This window comes from Aptenodytes patagonicus, chromosome 7 (assembly GCF_965638725.1).
Source record: "Aptenodytes patagonicus chromosome 7, bAptPat1.pri.cur, whole genome shotgun sequence".
Lineage (NCBI taxonomy): Eukaryota > Metazoa > Chordata > Aves > Sphenisciformes > Spheniscidae > Aptenodytes > Aptenodytes patagonicus.
The window spans coordinates 12,761,250-12,782,387 of record NC_134955.1 but is presented as its reverse complement, the minus strand read 5'-3'; the positions used below and the strand labels follow the sequence as shown (position 1 = coordinate 12,782,387).

The 21,138-nt window shown below is 39.3% G+C and overlaps 1 protein-coding gene across 5 annotated transcripts in view; it reads right to left on the bottom strand.

The window, feature by feature from the left end:
* Positions 1 to 21,138, bottom strand: part of SBF2 (SET binding factor 2) — a 297,874-nt gene that overhangs the window by 55,790 nt on the left and 220,946 nt on the right. For all 5 annotated transcript variants that reach the window (XM_076344004.1, XM_076344006.1, XM_076344007.1 and 2 more), the window contains exons 18-23: positions 7,837 to 8,007; positions 5,984 to 6,246; positions 4,549 to 4,721; positions 4,205 to 4,278; positions 3,618 to 3,813; positions 2,279 to 2,406 (exon numbers count right to left, since the gene is read on the bottom strand). In XM_076344004.1, coding sequence (XP_076200119.1) covers positions 2,279 to 2,406; positions 3,618 to 3,813; positions 4,205 to 4,278; positions 4,549 to 4,721; positions 5,984 to 6,246; positions 7,837 to 8,007 — 1,005 coding nt within the window. The remainder of the gene's footprint in view (positions 1 to 2,278; positions 2,407 to 3,617; positions 3,814 to 4,204; positions 4,279 to 4,548; positions 4,722 to 5,983; positions 6,247 to 7,836; positions 8,008 to 21,138) is intronic.

The following is a 21,138-nucleotide window of genomic DNA, read 5'->3' as shown; positions in this document are numbered from 1 at the left end:
TGCATATTAAAGACATGGCATGTTAGAAACGGATAAAAAATTATAGAATTAAAAAAACTAAAAGAACCTAAAATATTAGCAAAATTCCCATACTTATGCAGTACTATGCCCATCGGAAAACACAAATATATGTACATATATCTTATTGATTTTGAGGGATATTACACAGCTTATTAATTTTTATTTAATTTTTACATTTATGTCCTAATACTAAGGTATTTTCACTAAGAAGCATCTGGAATTCTCATAATATCAAACACAGAATATTTTGGTAAATCCAAGTAGTAGTGCTGGCACTAAGATGTCTACAACAGTTCAAATACTAGTCACATGGGACAGCTCAGCTTGGAAATACTCTGCCAGCTCTGCCCATGTACTGGGGGCTAAGGCTGGTAATGCACTTCAAAGACTCTCATCAAACCAACATTTTCAGCATTCATACACCACAACCATTATACTTCCATTACTTAGTCATTCAAATTTTTGCCTCACCTTGCAAAGTATAGAAAACTGCTAATAAAAAAAAAAAGTAATAGTGAAATTTAATCCTTAAAAAGGAACTAACGTTGTGCTATTCAACACTGATCCATCCACCCCACTAAAAATGCTTTTTGAAAGGTTTTGAAAAAAAATAAATCCCATCCCATCATCCTCAGCCAAAAGGATGACAGTCAGCAATTCGGGGGCGGGGGGGGGAAGAAAACGAAAAAAAAAAAGAGAGAGAGAAAATAGGCAATCTGTAAAAGGGCCCAAACCAACTTTAAGAATGTGCAAAAAGCAGACAAAGAAATATCCTAGAGCTTTATTTCTCAGTGCATACCTATACACCTTTTGAATGTCTTTTGTTTGCCATCTAGAAGGTGGATTTCATCATTGCTTCTTTAATTTCACTTGTTTTGTAAATACTTTCCAAATGACTAATAACTCTGTTGTTCTAGGACCTCCTTGAAAGAAGCTCTTGAATCTTTAGGGGTTACAGTGATTTGAAGTTTTAAAGACATTAAATAGCATAACTGCAGCCAAAACCTTCTGAAAGTCATAATTAATAAAGAAAGAGGAGGGGCTATTTCATACTGCATTGAACTCTAGCTGTTAAAAAAGGAACAGAAAGTAAACTGTTTGCTGATTGTTTTTGTTCTCATAACCTAATACAAAACTATGCTAAACAAAAGCAAAGATGATGTTTGACCAGAATCCAGCACTGAAAACACTGAGCTGTGTCTGTATTTAGCACATCATTGAAGCATGCTAACTATTCTGGTAAAAAGATTTCTGGAAAATAAAAGTCCTCATGAAGTCCTCTCAAAAGTCCACAAGAACAACTTTCGGTTGTTTTACTCACTTGTATTCCTAATCTTATGCTTTTGAATAGGATATTGAAGGATGATTAGCTAAATAATGTCCATTATTGTAAGGAACTAGTAAAATGCTGATGATCTATTTTATTATGTTTTCAAATGTTAGAGTTACTGTTCTCAATGAAAATACACTTCTGCAGTCAGCCAACCCAACAAAATATTTCATATCTTAAGTATTGCAGTCTACTTTCAGTCCATAATATAACATTCTTTGACTTCAACTTTCCACCTCTTACGGTTTGACCACAGTTAAGATCACCACCAAGAAGAAACATTTAGGGAAGACTTCAGAGATTTCATGATTCCTAATTCTTAGAAGTCCACCTCTGTCAATCACCCTGCAGTACATGCTTCAGCTGAACGCACTGAGGGGATCCTACAGACAGGAAACTACCAGGATCTGTGCAAGTCATACGGAAGCTCATTGGTTCTTGGCCAATAGTGGCCACCCTAAAGATTCCTGGAAGGGCAGCTTTCTTCCATGTGAGATGTACCATGACTTTCTGCAATGGATTTTTACAGAAAGCTGGTAAAGTGACAAGTCTTGAAAAGAAATCAGTATTTATAGCTGTTCTGTATTCACTCCATGTAGCTGGAGGAGAAAGAAAGCATGTTTCCACTGGCCTGCCTAGGCCTCTACTTACTCCCATTAAGAGATTTTGGACCCAGAATAACCCTTTGCTGGATCCAAATTAGAAAGGTGAGGAAAGGAGTGAAAGAAATCAAATATGAAAATGGTAACCCTCTGTAAATATCAACTGGGCCAAGAAACACCAGGGTTTCTATGAGAGGACTGCATTCTCTATTGACTTTACAGGGCACAAAACTGAACTCTTCATAAATATCAGGACAAAGTGCTGCTCGTAAGTATTTTGAGCTGACTGTGTTGTCACATAAATTTTTACAAAACTTCCTTCTACCTGAAAGGTAGCTGAAGTGATCTGCAGTCCTTCCTGCATACTCTGCTGCAGCTGGTTCTGTATAGTGATCTTCTTCTCCTTCGTAACAGATGCAATAGGAAAGCTCCGGATCACCGTCTGCTCTCCAACTGAGGACCATAAAATTGTATTCACAGATACTTGTTACATCACAGAATCAGATCTGGTTTAGTCACATTGTACTTTGAATAGATAGGAATGAGTAAGCACAAAGCAACATGAAAATAACGGTACAGAATTAATGTCAGGCAAAATACGTGAAAAGTTGGTAAATGCATAAAATATTATTTGTAATCTGAATTTCTGCTTAATTTCAGCTGGGATGATTAGAAAAATATTCTCCTTCCTTCTGAGCCTTTCTATACAATGGAAATGCACTCCCAAAATCTAGATTCATAGGGGGGGAAGAAACAGTTTCAAGCTTATTCAGATTTCATGTTGCATTATACAATTTATAAACAATGAATGATATACACTGATATCTTTACATATGACCATGAACTTTCCACAATAAATTTATTCTTCTGAATGACAATCTGCTTAGAAATGGCAGACGTCAAAATATGATAATTTATCATTCAGAAGAGCTATTTCCATTACATATTAAAAAGAATACTGAATTTATTAATAATCATTTTAGGGAGATACTAACTCTTTGATATTTTTCATTTAACACACTACCAGTGGCCGAAAAAAAAACTGTTTAATGAGAAGCTAGGTGTAGTGGAAGCTGCAGATCTCACACAGTATATATGTTCTCTCTTAGTGGTGAAGAAGTTTACAAACGTTGCTCTGTAAAGCAGCATTATTAGACCAACTTTACAGATGGAACTGAGATATAAAGATACTATGCATTTTGTCCAGTCGAAGCAGAAAGTCTATGGAAATTACTGAAGTATGGTCAGGAATGTCCTTATTTTCTGTCTCCAACTTTAGGTAGTCTGTAAAAGCCCATAATACCATGTGACAGTCTACTGAAGTTTCCTCTATGACAAGTACATATTATGATTTTATATTACATAAATTACTGAAGGCAGCACTCTAAATATCTCTAAATACACAGGAATAAACAAAGATTTGGCACCTAATGCCTTATCTGAAGAAATAAGTTCTAGTTAAGTTAAATGCAAAATCAAAATCAATCACTGTCATATCTAGTGAGGAAAACCTATATTAAGAGATTATTCTTATCTAATCAACATGAAAAATTATATTGTGAGGTATATACATTTTGATGTTGATACTTGGAATAGGTGGATAGGCCAGCTCAAAGTCCTGCCTATCTGAAGGACCACAATTATCACTGTTCAATTTTTCTTACCCAGTTGATCATGAGGAGTGCCTTTAAATATAATTCTGTAAGTGGTAAGGAACAAAGCTCCTTCAGCAGGGAGGATGTGAGGACCTCCAAGCAGTCCTCCTGTAGCTTCCTCTCTGCCATCAGGATCCAGTAGCACACGGAGACCTTCACAAACAAATTCTTCTCCTGGCAGTAAAGTTGGTCGTAGAATTTTGGGCTGATGCAAATAAATGAAAGTGTAAGTGTAATGGCGATACCAGTGTTATACCTCAGTCTAGTTATAATATTTGGCTTAAAAAGCTTCAAAACAAAATCGTTATGAGACTGAGTCCAAAGAAGGGAGACAGAGTTTGGACTCAACTGAGAGAAATGGGTCTCAAAAAACAGTGGGCATGCAACAGCTTGTTTATGATCAGAAGTTTGGCTCTACTAGTTTCATAAGTTCATATTTCATGAGACCAAAGCCAAGCACTTTATTTATCACTGGTGGAAATTTTCTTTCAATGTTTTGATGTTTCCTCCTAACATTATGAGGGGAGAAAAAAAGATGACTAAATTGCATAATTCTAATACTTGTAAAGAATACAAGTATGTTTCATAATACTTGCCTTCTGTATTGGTGGAAGCCGCCTACTCTCACGATGGACAGCCTCCAGGGTCTCTATGTGCATTGCTACAATGCCTGGAAAGCAGTAATACCATAAATGAAGTCTCACATAATATGAAAGAGAAAGTTGCAATCTAAATAAAACTCTGATATTCTGAAATTCTCAAATTTAAACATCAAGGGAATAATTATTTGAAATTCAACAGCAATTATAGTCTAGAAAAGAAATCTAACCTTCTAACTTCACTGAAAGTAAATGAAACTAAAAAGTGCATTTCTTTCACTAGGAAAAAAAAAAAAGAAAAAAAGAAAGACTACAAACCACTTTTTTGTTACAATTCCTACCTGGTATCATGCAATGAAGACCCTTGATGTGATCCTGTGTAACTCCGCTCTCTGTGCAAACCTTGTCAATAAATCTGGTGATGAAGCGTACAACTGCGTTTGCAACATCATTGTTCTCAGAGTCTTCAAATCCACTTTCAGTGTCATAACTCTCTGCAACACTGCCTGCAATACTATGGACATAAATAAAAGAAATTTCAAGTGTGAAAAATTCAGCTGGTGATGCACATATGATACCTGGCTAAAGACAAACTGTGTTTTTTTCTTCTAGTTACAGTACATAAACCTTGTTAAAAGCATATGGTGGTACCACAATTACACCGTATTTTCACTGTTATTAACACTGTTAGAACTGCATGGAGAACTTTACCTCCATGATTCCAGTGCAGACAGGCCCACAAGAGAAAAAAAGCTGCTTGGAAGTGAGCTCTACGTCTTCTCTTCATAGAATCAAGTACATTATTTGCAACCCAAGGTAAACAAATATCCAGTTACATACAGAAAGATACATTAAATGAATATTTTCATTGCAGAGCAAAGCATTCAAAAGCTAAAAAGACCGTAAGAAACGTTTTTTGTGCATCAGATAGAAAATGCAAGTCGTGAGAGATGTTCTTTGAACATCTAAAAACGCCTCCCATAATAATATTAAGGGCCAGATTCATACATTGCAACATATACTGCAACCTGACTACTGAGCATGTCCTAATGCCTGAGTTTAGAGGTGTTTAGTCAGCAGAAATGAGTAGCCATGGGGAATTTGATACTGATAGCCCGCCTATCTTTTACTTGATGTCAGTGTTCTCACGTAGTGTTCTACAATTATATCAGGTGGGAATTCTGACAGATCATATGTGATAATGAAGACAATAAATAGAGAGGAAGGACGGCTTGTTATGAAATGTTCTGGATTTGCATGCTAGGGAACGTAACTGGCATTATACTCCTCCTGCCTCCTTAGTAATTTAACCTTTGCCACAGTGGTTTAGCCCTCTTGCTTTTTGTAACCTCAGTGACTTTCTTCCTTGCAGCTGTTGCACAGAAATTGTGATTTTATGGATGCTATACAAATGCGTTCTTGATTTTAGGTTCATACACTGGTTTTTTTCAAGTTATATAAAAACTAGGAGTAGTTTTTGGGCTGCTGTTTTCTTTCTCATCATACCCTATGTTTGTCTTCAACATTTGCATTGCTAGATTAAAAATTCTTACTGTGACAGTAAATTTTTTATGTTCCTTTAATTGGTGATAAACTACTCCAGATTAAGTTCTGTTATTTAAGAGGAATCACGTTAGACTTCTGCTCTCCTTAATTAATGAACTGGAAAAGAAGAGAAGATACTGAAATAATCTGGTAGAATAAGTCCTGAAAACTAAGCAGCTTTTGAAAACTGTGGCCCATCCTGACTGATTACCACTGAACTTGTGTACCCACCTGTTTGTGACAATACTGTTGCTTCCACTCTCCCAGTCACCAGTAGCCGATGTTCTCAATAACTTGTTCTTACTTGTATCCAGTGGTACTAGCAGGTAGACCATGAGGTTAGCAAAATGAATTGCCTGACTGAAAACTGTACTTTCCTCATTCTGGACTAGTTCCTGCTGCGTTTGTTTATTAAGAGTTGGCCATAATCGCAACTGCTCAGCAGCCAGGTCCATTGCTGTCTTATCCTGGTCTGGACCTACAGAATTCTTCTCCTAGGAGACATACAGAAAGAAATATAAAGACATAGAAAAAATAATAAAGCTATAACTTAAAAAACAATGTTTAGTCAAAACTTTATTAAATTGTTTATTGAACTTCTTCAGTTATTTAAATTATGTATTAATTTAAAAAGAAAAAGCAAATAACTACACTCAATAGAGTTTAAGGAGAGTTATGATTATAGTAACTGAGCTTTGAAGGCAGTTTACCGAAATATGCAAGTAGCACAATGTAGACAGATCTAAATAACATCATTTCTTTCTAGATCTTTCTTATACTATACAATCTTCTGTGTTTCTTGAGAGTGGTTTACTGATTTTAGTATAGCTGCTCTCCTTAGCTTATCCACTTAGATCACATCATAACAAGCATAAATCAGATTGAGAAATAACATGCAGCTCATTGCTTGACGCAGGTGATATTCTCCAAATTCCTAGGATGTTCAGGTGAGGCAAGCTTTTATCTAAATAGTTTCCAGACCAGTTGAAACATTCATGGTTTCACATGTTGGAGTCCAACTCTAGCATTTGCTTGAAGCAAACTAGGTAGAAGGCACATAGTCAAATCATAATATAGCCTGAGGAAATTAGAATAAAGGAATTTGGCAGTTGATATTAGAGACCTAACGCCTGATGTTAAATTATTAAAGGACTAGGTATCTTATAAATATTTTTTCCATACTAAGTTAAAGTTGAGCTAATTTTCCATATAAACACATGAGGGTTAAAGTAGATGCTTCCTTGTAAGTTCTACTATTCTTCACATTTTTATTTACATAGTGTCAGATTGGAAGGGGCTCCCCATACACAGTCACACAGTCCTTTTCTCTTTATCCCTGATACATCTGACATGCTTGTTCAGTTCTTCATTCTGACTATATTTCTGGGAATATCCCTGTCTATTTTACTTCCTCTCTTTACAATGCTGTATGACTTTGGGTAGCATACACTTTTCAGTCACATAGTTGATACTGATATTTTCATACAAGAAGAGAGATTACAAACGGCTCTTTACTATGTGTATGTGCTCCCTCTTAAAGAAAAATAAAAAAATCTTATTTTAGCATGCTGCAAGGCTTCCCGTTATACTTTCATTTTTGCATTAGAGATGTACTTTACTCCTACTGAGACAGACAATTTGTGTTCTGGAAGATCTGTCCAATTTTTATAAAGCAGACTAAGTGCCATTGAACAGAAACCACCCTAGGGTTTGGTAATAATCTAACACTGGACACTAGAACTGCTGCTAGCTAGGTTGTTCATATAATAGAACTGTCACTAGTTTATAACATTGCTATACAATAAGTTACTAGTCTCAGGAAAAACATATACCTTAAAGTGTGGAAAATTATACAAAAAGTGGTTGTTTGAAAAATCATAAGAGCAACATCAAATTATAATGCTTTGCAGATAAATGTAAATTTTTGTTATTTTTCATGTTATTGTATGCTGTTTAATATGGGAAAAATGAAAGAAAAATACGTAAAATTAGAGAAACCGTAACTTAGTTCTCTATAACTTAGGAGACAATTAAAAAGTGCATAAAAATACCACCTTGATATTTACTTTAATATATCCTCCTACCTTTTGTCTCAACTGTACTGCATGGTTGTCATCTTTGGCTGTAAGGTAGAGGGAGCGAACTTGATTTTGCACGTTGCTATAAAAGGTTGTTTCCCAAAACTGTTGGTTAGTCCAGATAGGATGGTCTTGTACACAGGTGTAAGCAAACTGACTAACTCCAGGTGCTAATTTCTGAAAGCAAAAAATGTGCAAAATTGACAAATTAGACCTATTATTTAATTTCCTTTAAAGGCTATGGGTTGAGTATTTAAATATATATGTATATAAAATCAGTTGTACAGACTGAACTATGCAATAGATACCATCTTTCATATAGCAATATAGGGAAGAGAAATTATCTCCAGTTTTGTGCCATTGAAGAAGCTTGTATACAAGTCTAATCCCAGTGCAAGGCATGGCTTTCTTGATTCACAGTAGAAAAATGAGACTTGAGAGGAAGAATTCTATGATAGTTGTCCTGGTTTCGGCAGGGATAGAGTTAATTTCCTTCCTAGTAGCTGGTACAGTGCTGTGTTTTGGATTTAGGATGAGAACAATGTTGATAACACACTCATGTTTTAGTTGTTGCTAAGTAGTGCTTGCACTAGTCAAGGACTTTTCAGCTTCCCATGCTCTACCGACCGAGAAGGCTGCAGGTGCACAAGAAGCTGGGAGGGGGCACAGCCAGGACAGCTGACCCAAACTGGCCAAAGGGACGTTCCATACCATGTGACGTCATGCTCAGTACATAAACTGGGGGAAAACTGGCTGGGGGGGTCCACTGCTCGGGGACTGGCTGGGCATCAGTCGGTGGGTGGTGAGCAATTATACATCACTTGCTTTGTATATTATTATTATTATTATTGTTATTATTTTATTTCAAATATTAAACTGTTTTTATCTCAACCCATGAGTTTTTCTCACTTCTACTCTTCCAATTCTCTCCCCCATCCCACCGGGGTGGGGGGGGGGGCAGGGGGGAGGGAGGGAGCGGCTGTGTGGTGCTCAGTTGCTGACTGAGGTTAAACCATGACAATAGTACAGAACACTCTTCTAATATAAAACATTTTCCTTGCCAACAAAATATAGTATTTTTAATAACCTAGTCCTGCAACATAGAAATCAGTATTGAAACAGATGAAAATTATTTCTTATTTTATTTAAAAGTCAGTAATGAAATTTAAAATAATTGTAAGTGGCAACTGAGTCCTTCCAATAAGCTGCATTTGTTGCAACAGCAGAAGATTAGATAACTTGTTCTCTTCATTGTTATCTACCGCACTGTATGACCCAAATCCAGCTCCTGAAAGAGTACCAAAATGGGGTATGTTCTTTGAAGTCACAAGGGTCTGGATCCCTATAAGGTCTCAAAAAAACCCAGAATTGTTACAGCATTACTCATTATGAATGCACCTTTTTTTTTTCCAAGTAGGTCTATTTATTTAGGCAGCACTAGTCTCCCAGTGAGTTGTTTAATATTCTTGATAACCACACACAATGAAAGGAAATCTATTTCAATGACCCAAATCATGAAGAATTAGATCTTTTATCATACGTTCTTACTTTTTGAAAAAAGGCCACAGAAATCTTGTATACTGCATATAGCAAAGAAGCAGGTAATCTAAATACCTGCTTATGATTATTTCTACAGTAGAACTGAAGAATAAAGTAGATTACTGGGTGCCTCATTTAATGACTTTCACTCAGAATACTACCCATACCTGAAATAATCATTGAAGTAAAATTTAACTGTATATGTTGTAAACCACTTTCCTGTAGAGCATAAATACTACTTGATTTAATATTTGTAAATGTACAATTGTACACAACAGCCAGTACATATAATACTTCCTCAGTAGGCACCCAGGCATTCAAGTGGAAGGCTAGAAAATTACAACTGAAAAATTTAAAGTCTGGTTTACAGATTTCTGGTTTTGCAATTCTTTGAACTGTGTTTTCCACACTATGTTCTTCCGAGTACATCATGAACTAAAAGTTCTGATCATGTGCCATGTATTCACTCCCTATCAAAGACAAGGTCCTTTGAAATGGTATGTTTGAGGAAATGATATGACATGCTACTAAAATTTACCAATTGAAATTACCTTCTCGCTATTAACCACCAAAAAGTGAGAAATGTAATTTTTTATTTAATCACACAGAATTCATTAAAATTTCTTGGTAACCTGTTAAGAAATCTAAATGTGTGGAAGACTCAAATTACATTAAATGTGACTTTGTTTATTCAATATGGATCGAAACAGAAGACAGCTGGTTTGCTTAACAAATTCCCAAGTTTCAGCTGCGATGCAGTTTATGGTAGCTCACAGGAAATGATAACTGATGGCACAGTAATGGCTCCCACGCTTGATCTAGCCATTAAATCACAGAACAGGACAGCTCAAATAGTGTCCTACTGATCTTTGTATTGACTGCTGGGCATCCCTTGAAAAAATCTCAGGCATACAAAATATACACTAAGTCATGACCATGTCAAGCCTGTTAATTAGCAGGACAACTAAGTGTACATGAAATTGAGTCTTTTAATTGTAAAAAACCAAGAAAATGTTAAAACAAAAAATATACAGGAGGACTACCTCTATCCTCCTGTAAAGCTACCTCCTTTACAGTAATCTTTATTCTTTAAGAGCTGTACACATTTCATATCTTTCACCATTGGCAGGTGTGTATACAGCTAGCTTAAAATGGCTTAATTTGTTCAGCTGTAGTAATTAACACAAGGCCCACAGAATGGATCTGGCCCAATCATTCACCTAACTCAAAATCCAGATGCAGAAAACTTATGTTACAGAGGAACGGGAATGACAGGTAAGTCACGGAATATAAATACGGACAACACATCTTGAAAGCTACAGTTACTGCTAAAGCCATATAATGACTTTTATTTATTCTTAATTTTTTTCACTGGCAGTAATTCCCAGTCACAATACAGCTGCAAAAAGGGAGTATGATGTCAGAAGGGGGGGGAGGGGAGAGGAGAGGGAGGAGAGGAGAGGAGAGAGCAGAGAGAAAGGTAAATGTCTGTTCAAGCCTAGCTAGTTGATATAGTTAACTCATGCCAATTTGTGTACTGAATGCCACACAAAGGAGTGATTTGACTATCAACCTGTCCAGCTGCCTTTGATGCCTCAGCCCAAATCAGGTAATTGTATAAACTAGGTAAAGAGGGAGTGATCTTTGGCACAAACCCAAAAGAAAGTTTAAACTCATAACCCTGGATCCATAGTAATAGTGTTACAGAAATAAAAATGAAACAAACGATTTTCACATGGGGACAAACACAACAGGAAAGATGAGGAGCTTTTAGATGCTCTTCCTGTGCTCATAATTTAGAGCCATTAACAGTCATGTACAAAACAATTTTTAAATGATGGAGATTTATGTTCAAATATAACGACATAAATCAACACTGACAGTAACTCCTAGGCAAAATAAAAATAGCTTGTTTACAAAAGGATGAAAGAAAATCCATTAAAAAGCTAAGCGATCATAAACATTATCCTTCTCATCACCTGCATGTGTTGAAACAAATGGCAAAACCTGATAGTGGCCTGAGCACAGAATCAAAGTCAGGACTTGTAGTTCCAGGCTCAGCTCTGCCAGTTATTTTGGGCAAAATCACTTTGGATTCTCAGCTTGTTTGGTTAGTTTGTTTGTAAAAAAGCAATATGAATACCAACCTTAAGAAGCACACTGCTGCTCCTATGCAGTCAAAATCCATGGATTAAAAATACTCTTGGTGCAAATATAAGCATTCCATGAAGCTTGCAGTGTCTATATTCTCTACCCCAGGCGTGCTCAGTCAGCCCGTTTGACTAGAATGGAAACTAATCTAATACATCACAAGGGCCCCAATGCTTACTGTTGTATTCAAAGGAATTTACTCAGGATTTCTCCAATTTAAGTAAAACAGTAGTTCAGTGTTTTTCATCAATCAATACTACATATATAAAACAAATCTTCACCTATCTTTTCATAGGACAGCTCAACTATACTGATATTTATGCTCTTTCTCCCTGTCCTGATAATTCATTTCTGCCAGACAGAATGAACATAGGAGGCAGCAAAAGAATTTCCTACTTATAAGGGAGGATTTAAGGGCTGACAGCTTAAAAAAGACCCCAGAAGAAAATAATAAAAATAGTTCTGAACTAATAAAGTCCTTATTCTAATGCTGTCTGTATGACAGCTTAAATGAGCGTTGAGATGTAAATTGTAATAACCAACAGAAAATGAGTTAACTTCTGCAAAGGATACCAAGTTCTTTCAACAGACTAATGGCACTTAAAAAAATGCCAAACACTCCCTTCCCAAATTACGTATGAAACAGACATTACCCATATAAAAATAATGAATTACATTCTACAGTTTGTAAAAACACAAGGTAGATTTGGGACTTGCTACGTGTGAATATGCAACTTCCTGAATTCAGGAATTGAGTGGCACTGGATAATACCTGCGTAGAATTTTTTCTCTGTTTCCTGACACTGGATACTTCTGATTCTAAAAATGATACTTGTAGCTCAGTAAAAGATGTGCACCAAGACTCCCAAACTTACTGTGAGGTGCAGATCCCCAAAGAGCTTCTCTATGACATTGTATTATTTAGACTGCTTGTTTCTGGAAAAGAAAAGCATGCTTTGTGCTGATCACTCATTATCCTTTACACCACAAAAGCTTAAAGAAGACAGCAAGTTTATTCTAGCAAAGCAAAGGATCAAGTTATTGATTGTGAAGTTGGAAAAAGAGTTACAAAACAAAAAGAGTAAAAAACAGAATATAAATACACCTGAGACTGCTGTTTTCTCACAGGATTTTGCTGCATGTCTCTTGGCTATGGAAACGAAGGGGCAAACTCAACAGTACTCTATTTTTTAGAGAAATCCAGTTTACTTCAGAAGTAAACTGGATTTCTGTCTCCAACTTACATCCTGGGTTATTGGTTTGGATATTTTTGGTGAGAAGAGAAAGGAAAAGAGGTGAGAAGGAGGTTGCTACTGAATGCAAAGAATAGCTTCCTCCTCAGCTCCTTGAGGAATCACTGTGCTACGGGACAGCTGCTTGACCTCTGTGGGAAAGCTATTGCAACACCTGTGAAATTACCCACCCATCTTCTCTGCATACCAAAGGAGATCACAGCACTTCCTCTCCTGTATTGGTTAAGGTTCTCCCTGGAAGTCTGCAAGTGTAAGCTTACAGATCACCCAGGACACAGTGACACTGCAACTTTAAAGGGTTACTCCCCATCTAGGAGCTGTTTATATAGACATTCAGTCAATTACCACCTAGTGCATATCATGACTAGGTACCACTTACTGTAGGCAACATACTGCCCCTCCCCAAGGTGATGTAAACCAAGTTCTGCAAATGAACATATTCTATGAGCCAGTGCTGCATTCAGATCTATGTTGTGCCCACAGAGATACCTGCTAAGTTCAAAAAGACTTTAAAGAAATCCCACAGGATCAACCTACACAGATTGACCTGCAAGAGTGAGGCTTGTCTATATATTAATTGCAGACAACACTGCACCACACCATGCATATATATCAATATTTATCACAGCATGCACATACTCAGACAAGTATCCTAACGCCTGAGGTGCCCTTGCAGAACCACTTCACCGCTCTGCAGGCCCAAGAGGAAAGTCCTGTCACACCAGGAGAAGCACTGCAGCTGAGTAACGCAGCCCAATCTGCCCCCCGTACAACAACCAGTGCCACTAAGAAAAGGCAATGGGTGATAGTAGTAGGCAACTCTCTTCTGAGAGGTACGGAGGCACCCATTTGCCGACCGGACGCACTCTCTAGAGGGGTGTGCTGCTTACCGGGGGCTCGCATCAGGGATGTCACCGAGAGGCTACCAAGCCTCGTACAGTCCACTGACTATTATCTGCTGCTGCTGTTTCACATGGGCACCAGTGACACAGCCAGGAACAGTCTGAGGACTATCAAGAAGGACTACAGAGCCCTGGGAGCAGCAGTAAGGGACTCAGGAGCACAGGTAGTTTTTTCATCAATCCTGCCGGTCAAAGGGAAGGGGTTTGAAAGGGCCAATCAAATCTGGTGAATCAACAAATGGTTACAGGACTGGTGCCACAGCCAGGGGTTCGGCTACTTAGACCATGGGACTCGCTTTGAGAAACCTGGTCTACTGGGGGCTGACAGGGTCCACCTGTCAGAGAAGGGGAAGAGCATCTTTGGCCATAGGCTTGCCAAGCTGTGAAGAAGGCTTTAAACTGGAGATGCCGGGGGAGGGGAACCTCAATCCATCCCACTCCTACCAGTTTGATGCCAGGGCCAGCAATAGATGCCCAGAGCCTGGAGAAGGAACACAGGTCAGCAGGAGAGCGCCTGAAGAGCAGCACAAAGGAACTCCAGCCAGTAAGACAGCTTCATCGGGGGCCCAACTTAAATGCCTCCATGCAAACGCACATAGCATGGGGAATAAACAAGAGGAGGTAGAGACGTGCAGACGCCTGCAGGGCTACGACCTTATTGGCATCACAGAGACGTGGTGGGATGCCTCGTATGATTGGAGTGTTGGGATGGAAGGATACGGGCTCTTTAGGAAGGACAGGCAGGGGAGACGAGGAGGGGGTGTCACCCTCTATGTCAATGACCAGCTGGAACACATGGAGCTCTGCCCGGGGATGGATGAGGAGCCGACCGAGAGCTTGTGGGTCAGGATTAAAGGGAAGGCAGGGACAGGTGACATTATGGTGGGGGTCTGCTACAGGCCACCTGACCAGGAAGACCGAGCGGATGAGGCCCTCTATAGACAGATGGGAGCAGCCTCACGTTCACAAGCCCTGGGCCTCATGGGGGACTTCAACCACCCCGACATCTGTTGGAGGGACAACACGGCAGGGCATAAGCAAGCCGGGAGGTTCCTGGAATGTGTCAATGATAACTGCCTTCTCCAAGTGGTAGAGGAGCGAATGAGGAGAGGTGCTATGCTGGACCTTGTTCTCACCAACAAGGAGGGGCTGGTGGGAAATATGAAGCTGAAGGGCAGCCTGGGCTGCAGCAACCACAAAATGGTGGAGTTCAAGATCCTTAGGGCACCGAGGGGGGCGCACAGCAAGCTCACTACCCTGGACTTCAGGAGAGCAGACTTTGGCCTCTTCAGGGATCTGCTTGGTAGAGTGCCATGGGACAAAGCCCTGGAGGGAAGAGGGCCCCAAGAAAGCTGGGTAATGTTCAAGGATTACCTCCTTCAAGCTCAGGAGCGATGCATCCCAACAAAGAGGAAGTCAGGCAAAAACGCCAGGAGGCCTGCATGGATGAACAAGGAGCTCCTGGACAAACTCCAACACAAAAAGGAAGCCTCCAGAGGGTGGAAGCAAGGACAGGTAGCCTGGGAGGAATACAGAGAAATTGTCCGAGCAGTCAGGGACCAGGTTAGGAAAGCTAAAGCCCTGATAGAATTAAATCTGGCCAGGAACGTCAAGAGCAACAAGAAAATATTCTATAGGTACGTCGGGGATAAAAGGAAGATGAAGGAACATGTGGGCCCTCTCCGGAACGGAACGGGAGACCTGGTTACCTGGGACACGGAGAAGGCGGAGGTACTCAATGACTTTTTTGCCTTGGTCTTCACCAGCAAGTGCTCGAGCCTCACCACCCAAGCCGCAGAAGGCAAAGGCGGGGACTGGGAGAATGAAGAGCCGCCCACTGTGGGAGAACATCAGGTTCGAGACCATCTAAGGCACCTGAAGGTGCACAAGTCCATGGGACCCCATGAGATCCATCCACGGGTCCTGAAGGAACTGGCGGATGAAGTTGCTAAGCCACTATCCATCGTATTTGAGAAGTCGTGGCAGTCCGGTGAAGTTCCCACTGACTGGAAAAGGGGAAACATAACCCCCACTTTTAAAAAGGGAAGAAAGGAAGACCCGGGGAACTACAGGCCAGTCGGTCTCACCTCTGTGCCTGGGAAGATCATGGAACAGATCCTCCTGGAAGCTGTGCTAAGGCACATGGAGGACAGGGAGGCGATTCGAGACAGCCAGCATGGCTTCACCAACGCAAGTCCTGCCTGACTAACCTAGTGGCCTTCTATGATGGAGTGACTACATGAGTGGACGCAGGAGGGGCTACAGATGTCGTCTATCTGGACCTCCGTAAGGCCTTTGACGTGGTCCCCCCCCAACATCCCTCTCTCTAAACTGGAGAGGTATGGATTTGATGGGTGGACTGTCCGGTGGGTGAGGAATTGGTTAGATGGTCGCATCCAGAGGGTAGTGGTCAATGGCTCAATGTCCAGATGGAGGTTGGTGACGAGTGGTGTCCCGCAGGGGTCCGTATTGGGACTGGTACTGTTTAATATCTTCATCAATGACATAGACAGTGGGATCGAGTGCACCCTCAGCAAGTTTGGAGAGGACTCCAAGCTGAGTGGTGCAGTCGACATGCCAGAGGGATGGTATGCCATCCAGAGGGACCTGGAGAAGCTGGAGAAGTGGACCCGTGTGAACCTCATGAGGTTCAACAAGGCTAAGTGCAAGGTCCTGCACCTGGGTCGGGGCAACCCCCAGTGTCAATACAGGCTCGGGGGATGAAGGGATTGAGAGCAGCCCTGCCGAGAAGGACTTGGGGGTACTGGTGGATGAAAAGCTGGACATGAGCCAGCAACGTGCGCTCGCAGCCCAGGCGGCCAATCGTACCCTGGGCCGCATCAAAAGCAGCATGGCCAGCAGGTCGAGGGAGGTCATTCTGCCCCTCTCCTCTGCTCTGGTGAGACCCCACCTGGAGTACTGTGTCCAGCTCTGGAGCCCCCAGCATAAGAAAGACACGGACCTGTTGGAGTGGGTCCAGAAGAGGGCCACAAAAATGACCAGGGGGATGGAACACCTCTGCTATGAAGAAAGGCTGAGAGAGTTGGGGTTGTTCAGCCTAGAGAAGAGAAGGCTTTGGGGAGACCTTATTGCAGTCAGTACTGTCAGTACTTAAAGGGGGCTTATAAAAAAGACGGCGGCAAACTTTTTAGCAGGGCCTGTTGCGACAGGACAAGGGGGAATGGCTTTCAACTAAAGGGGGGTAGATTTAGACTAGATATAAGGAGGAAATGTTTTACGCCGACGGTGGTGAAACACTGGCACAGGTTGCCCAGAGAGGTGGTGGATGCCCCATCCCTGGAAACATTCAAGGTCAGGTTGGACGGGGCTCTGAGCAACCTGCTCTAGTTGAAGATGTCCCTGCCCACGGCAGGGGGGTTGGACTAGATGACCTTTAGAGGTCCCTTCCAACCCAAACTATTCTATGATTCTATGATAAGTGTATACGAATATGTTTTCAAGTCTGACTGAGCGCTGCATGGATAACATCAGTCAAAAAATTGAATTCAATAAATGGTTTTCCCATTTGCTCTAAAATATAAAATTATCCCCACAAATGTGGGGAAAAGTCATAAAAACATAAAGTAAGAACTGTGAAGCTTCCGTTATTACTTTTTTTTTAGTTTTGATTTTTACTGCTTTAGAAAAAGACGACGAAATACTAAATCAATCTTCTTCTCCAACCTGAAAACCTCAGCAACAAAAAAGAAAACAATTTGCCACCTCTCCTACCTTCAGAAAGTCACCAAACAAGATTGGACTGAAGATTGATTTATATTTTAAAATACTTCAAAGTGTGAGTAGCAAAGTGGTTCATTACACTGTTTATCTACTACTATTTCACAGTGAAAAACAAAAGAAAGGCCAATTCACTTATAATTCAGCGCTACCAAATCACAGACAGGTACAGTAAACCAGCAGAGGGCAATAGAATTCTAGAATTTTGCAAAATTGGGATGCAATTCTGGATGGAGCTTTATTTATTGTATATATTTTCTTGCAAAAGTGACTTAAACATCTAACTACGCATGATCTTTAATCCCAGATTCCTGAAGGTCATGTATAATTTACTATACATTACTTAAAGCCATATAGAATATCTCAGATTTCTATATAGATGCATCAAGACATATATGCTAATACAAAGTTACATGTAACATTAAATAACGCACAATAACAGACTTCTCCTTTCTCCAAAGAGATAACAAAAAGATTTACGAAGTTCTGTCATACACGGAACACTCTAAGGAAATGAAAATCATCTAGAATGAAGGATGTTCAGAACCCACAAAAAAGAGAGAGAAAAAACATTTTCATACCAGAACTTCACAGTTCTAAATAAGGTTAAGTTTCAAGAAGTGGATAAGAAATACGCTGATTTCTTCCCCCTTTCTACAGTACATTCATGTTTTTTTAAAAATAAAATCTAATTTCATTATAGAGATTATCATGACTCTATTCACCAAGGTTTAAATCCATTAGTTAAGTTACAGTTTTCATAAATTCTCAGTTGCAGTGTTGAATCCATCTGAAGCATTTTTGAAATTGTGACACAACTATTTTGAAAATCTTCTAAAATGTCACCATTTTCCTTTGGCATTAGGTGGCTCAGCAGTGAGCGTGCACCTGTGTGACTGCATTGGAATGGTGGTATTGGCTCTACCCACAAAAATAAACCCCCAGCAACAAAGCTTTTATCCAGGTCTACGCTCAGAAACAAATAAACCCTGTAAATCTCACAAGTTTATGTTTTTATTTATATTCTGATAGTGGTTCTTAGAATTATTGATGACTTGATATGAAACTTAAAGCCCAGTCTACAGAGCATCTAAGTAATCCCAAAAAGGGTAATAAAGTAATTCTTTTTAAGTTCTTCTATCGCTTCATTCTAGGATTTCTTTACTATTTTCCTTCTCCTATGGCAGCTTTCTCTGTCTTCAGTGGTAGAATTCTATCTGAAGTTCTCTCAATATACACTGTTCCCTTATCTGAAGAAACTATTAAAACAACAGTCCTCAAGTAGTCCTCAAGAACAGGATGAGCAAAATAGTCAGAAAGATGTAAGGGTACAATACAGAATATAAATTGCAAATTATTTAAAAAAATTATAACAGTAGACAATACAAATTATATATACTACACGGTTCAGAAGGTGAAAGAGAAAGGATGGGCAAAAACGGGAAGAGCAATATAATGAAGAATTCTGAAAGTAATGACAAGAAACCTGAACTTATTGCAGTCTGAGGTAAGCCATTTGAGAGATAAATGAAGTCTGACCAACAGGCAAAGAAAATTATTGTGGAGGTGCTGCATGCAAGTGCATTACAGAGCAGGATATTGTAAGGAACTCTACTGCCAAATAAGATCCAGACACAGCATGAGCAGCGCATGAGGAAGAGGAGAGCTACAACATCTGCCTAGTAAATTCTTATTGGCAGGAGTATTTTGAACTAACGACAGAGAGCTGATGTGGTATTCACAAGTTCAGAAAGTCAGTGATGAATCAGAGGAAGCAAAGAAGAGGATCCTAACAAGAATTTAAACTGTAGGAACTATTATGAAGGATGAAGCAGCAGCAAGTGGATAAAATGCAGGGATGCGGATGAAAACAAGAGTAGCAGATACAAACTTCAATTATGGGCTTGAATCACTGGGAGAATAATAATGTGTATGAGTGAAGGGGAAAACCAGAAGACAGGAAAGCATTTGTGACATCCTAATTCTTCGGCCAGATTCAGTTTAAATTGTTGATGAGTTATCTAGGATGGCAACATAGCCATTCACACAGAAGCAGGCAATATACACAAATACATCAGCAACTTATCTCCCTTGACGTCTGTAAGCATTTGCTCTCTTCTGGAAACATAAAATAATGCTGCTTGAATCATGACAGATAATAATGCTCCAGTGAAACTGAATTAAAAAAAAGGAATTGTATTTTCATGCAGAAACTTAAGTTCCATTCTACTGGAGTAAGGATGTAGTGATCAGGAGGTGAAGTTGAACTTACAGATACGGAAAATGCATGGGACCCTGTTACTTCAGATTTACATTCCTGCGCTTTAAGGTCAGAAACTTTACCAGAAATTTTAATTAAACCACCAGAAATTCTTTCACAGTGAAATTCTAAATGAAACAGTATTTCTGTAACACTGTAATCCCTCCTAGAAATAACAACTATGTAAAGAGATGGGCTATAATTAGATTAAAATTGTTACATTTGAACCAGAGTTCGGTATCATTGCTAGATTCAGGTGGAATCAGGAATAGTTACAAATTATGTAATCCAGTGCTTGTGGGAATGCAACGGAAAGGTTTCTGTTTATTCTAGGAGATAGAGGATCAGTTCCTCAGTTACAGAACTAAACATTTACTACAACATTTATCCTTACTACTTATTTTAACTGGGGGTGGTGGTGGTGGGGTTGTCATTTTTTTTTCCTGACCAAGTACTTCCTCCCTCAAACCACTAAGGAAAGGAACTGCAGACTGCAAAGTTCTCTTCAATGTTTCTCATGATGTTATCATTCTGGGAAAGCAAGCTTCTTCAACAGAGCAAAGTTACTACAGTAATTCATTTCCAAAATTCCTTGTAAAGACACATGTTAAAAAATCCTCTAGTTAGTCTCTCCCACTAATGTGCTAAACTGTCATATTATACTTTCCTGTTTTATTTCTCCCAGATTTTATTTTTCACCTAAAAATAGTTTTGGAAGTGAGATATACTCTACCTGCAAAGACATAAAATCTGTTCTACACACATGTATTATGTATCCATTCAAAACCAAAGTACACGAATTAAAATCTTAAGGATCAAAGATGACATTTTGGCATGTGTGTTTGCAATTGATACTGCAAACCCACTCAGTCATAGCTAACATGAATCCCCAGATTCCTGTTTTAACTTAAAAAGTATGTTTGCTTTTACAAAAATAATTTACTGAACTATAATCTTTATATGAAAGGAACTTTTAATGGATGTAATAAAACCCCTTGACTGGGACAGTGTTTGGAAATATTGACAGAACTTTGACCATCACCTTACTATTCTCTTCCATGACCACACTCATTCATAAGCACCTGCCAAGTAACCACATTATCCTCTCTCAAAATTCAATAAAATACTGCTTTTATGTCATGTCTATAAAAACTTCAGCCATAGTTAACCTGCTGGTGGACAGAATCACCAAAAATAATGATGACTAATACTGCTCCACAGCTTCCTTGCAGTGCCTCAAACTGCCTGGCTTCAAGAATTATTACTTATTTCAAATTCATATCATAAGCTTTTGAGGATAAGGATCTTCATCTTTGTGTTCTTTTGTACGAAAGCAAGACCAGCAGTTCCAGTCCATAATTAGGGCTCCTGGATTTTCCAGTAATGCAAATAATGCTAATATACACACTTGATAATATTGTAAAATACCCTTAATCAATCTTTTGCCTGTCAACTTGAATATGTG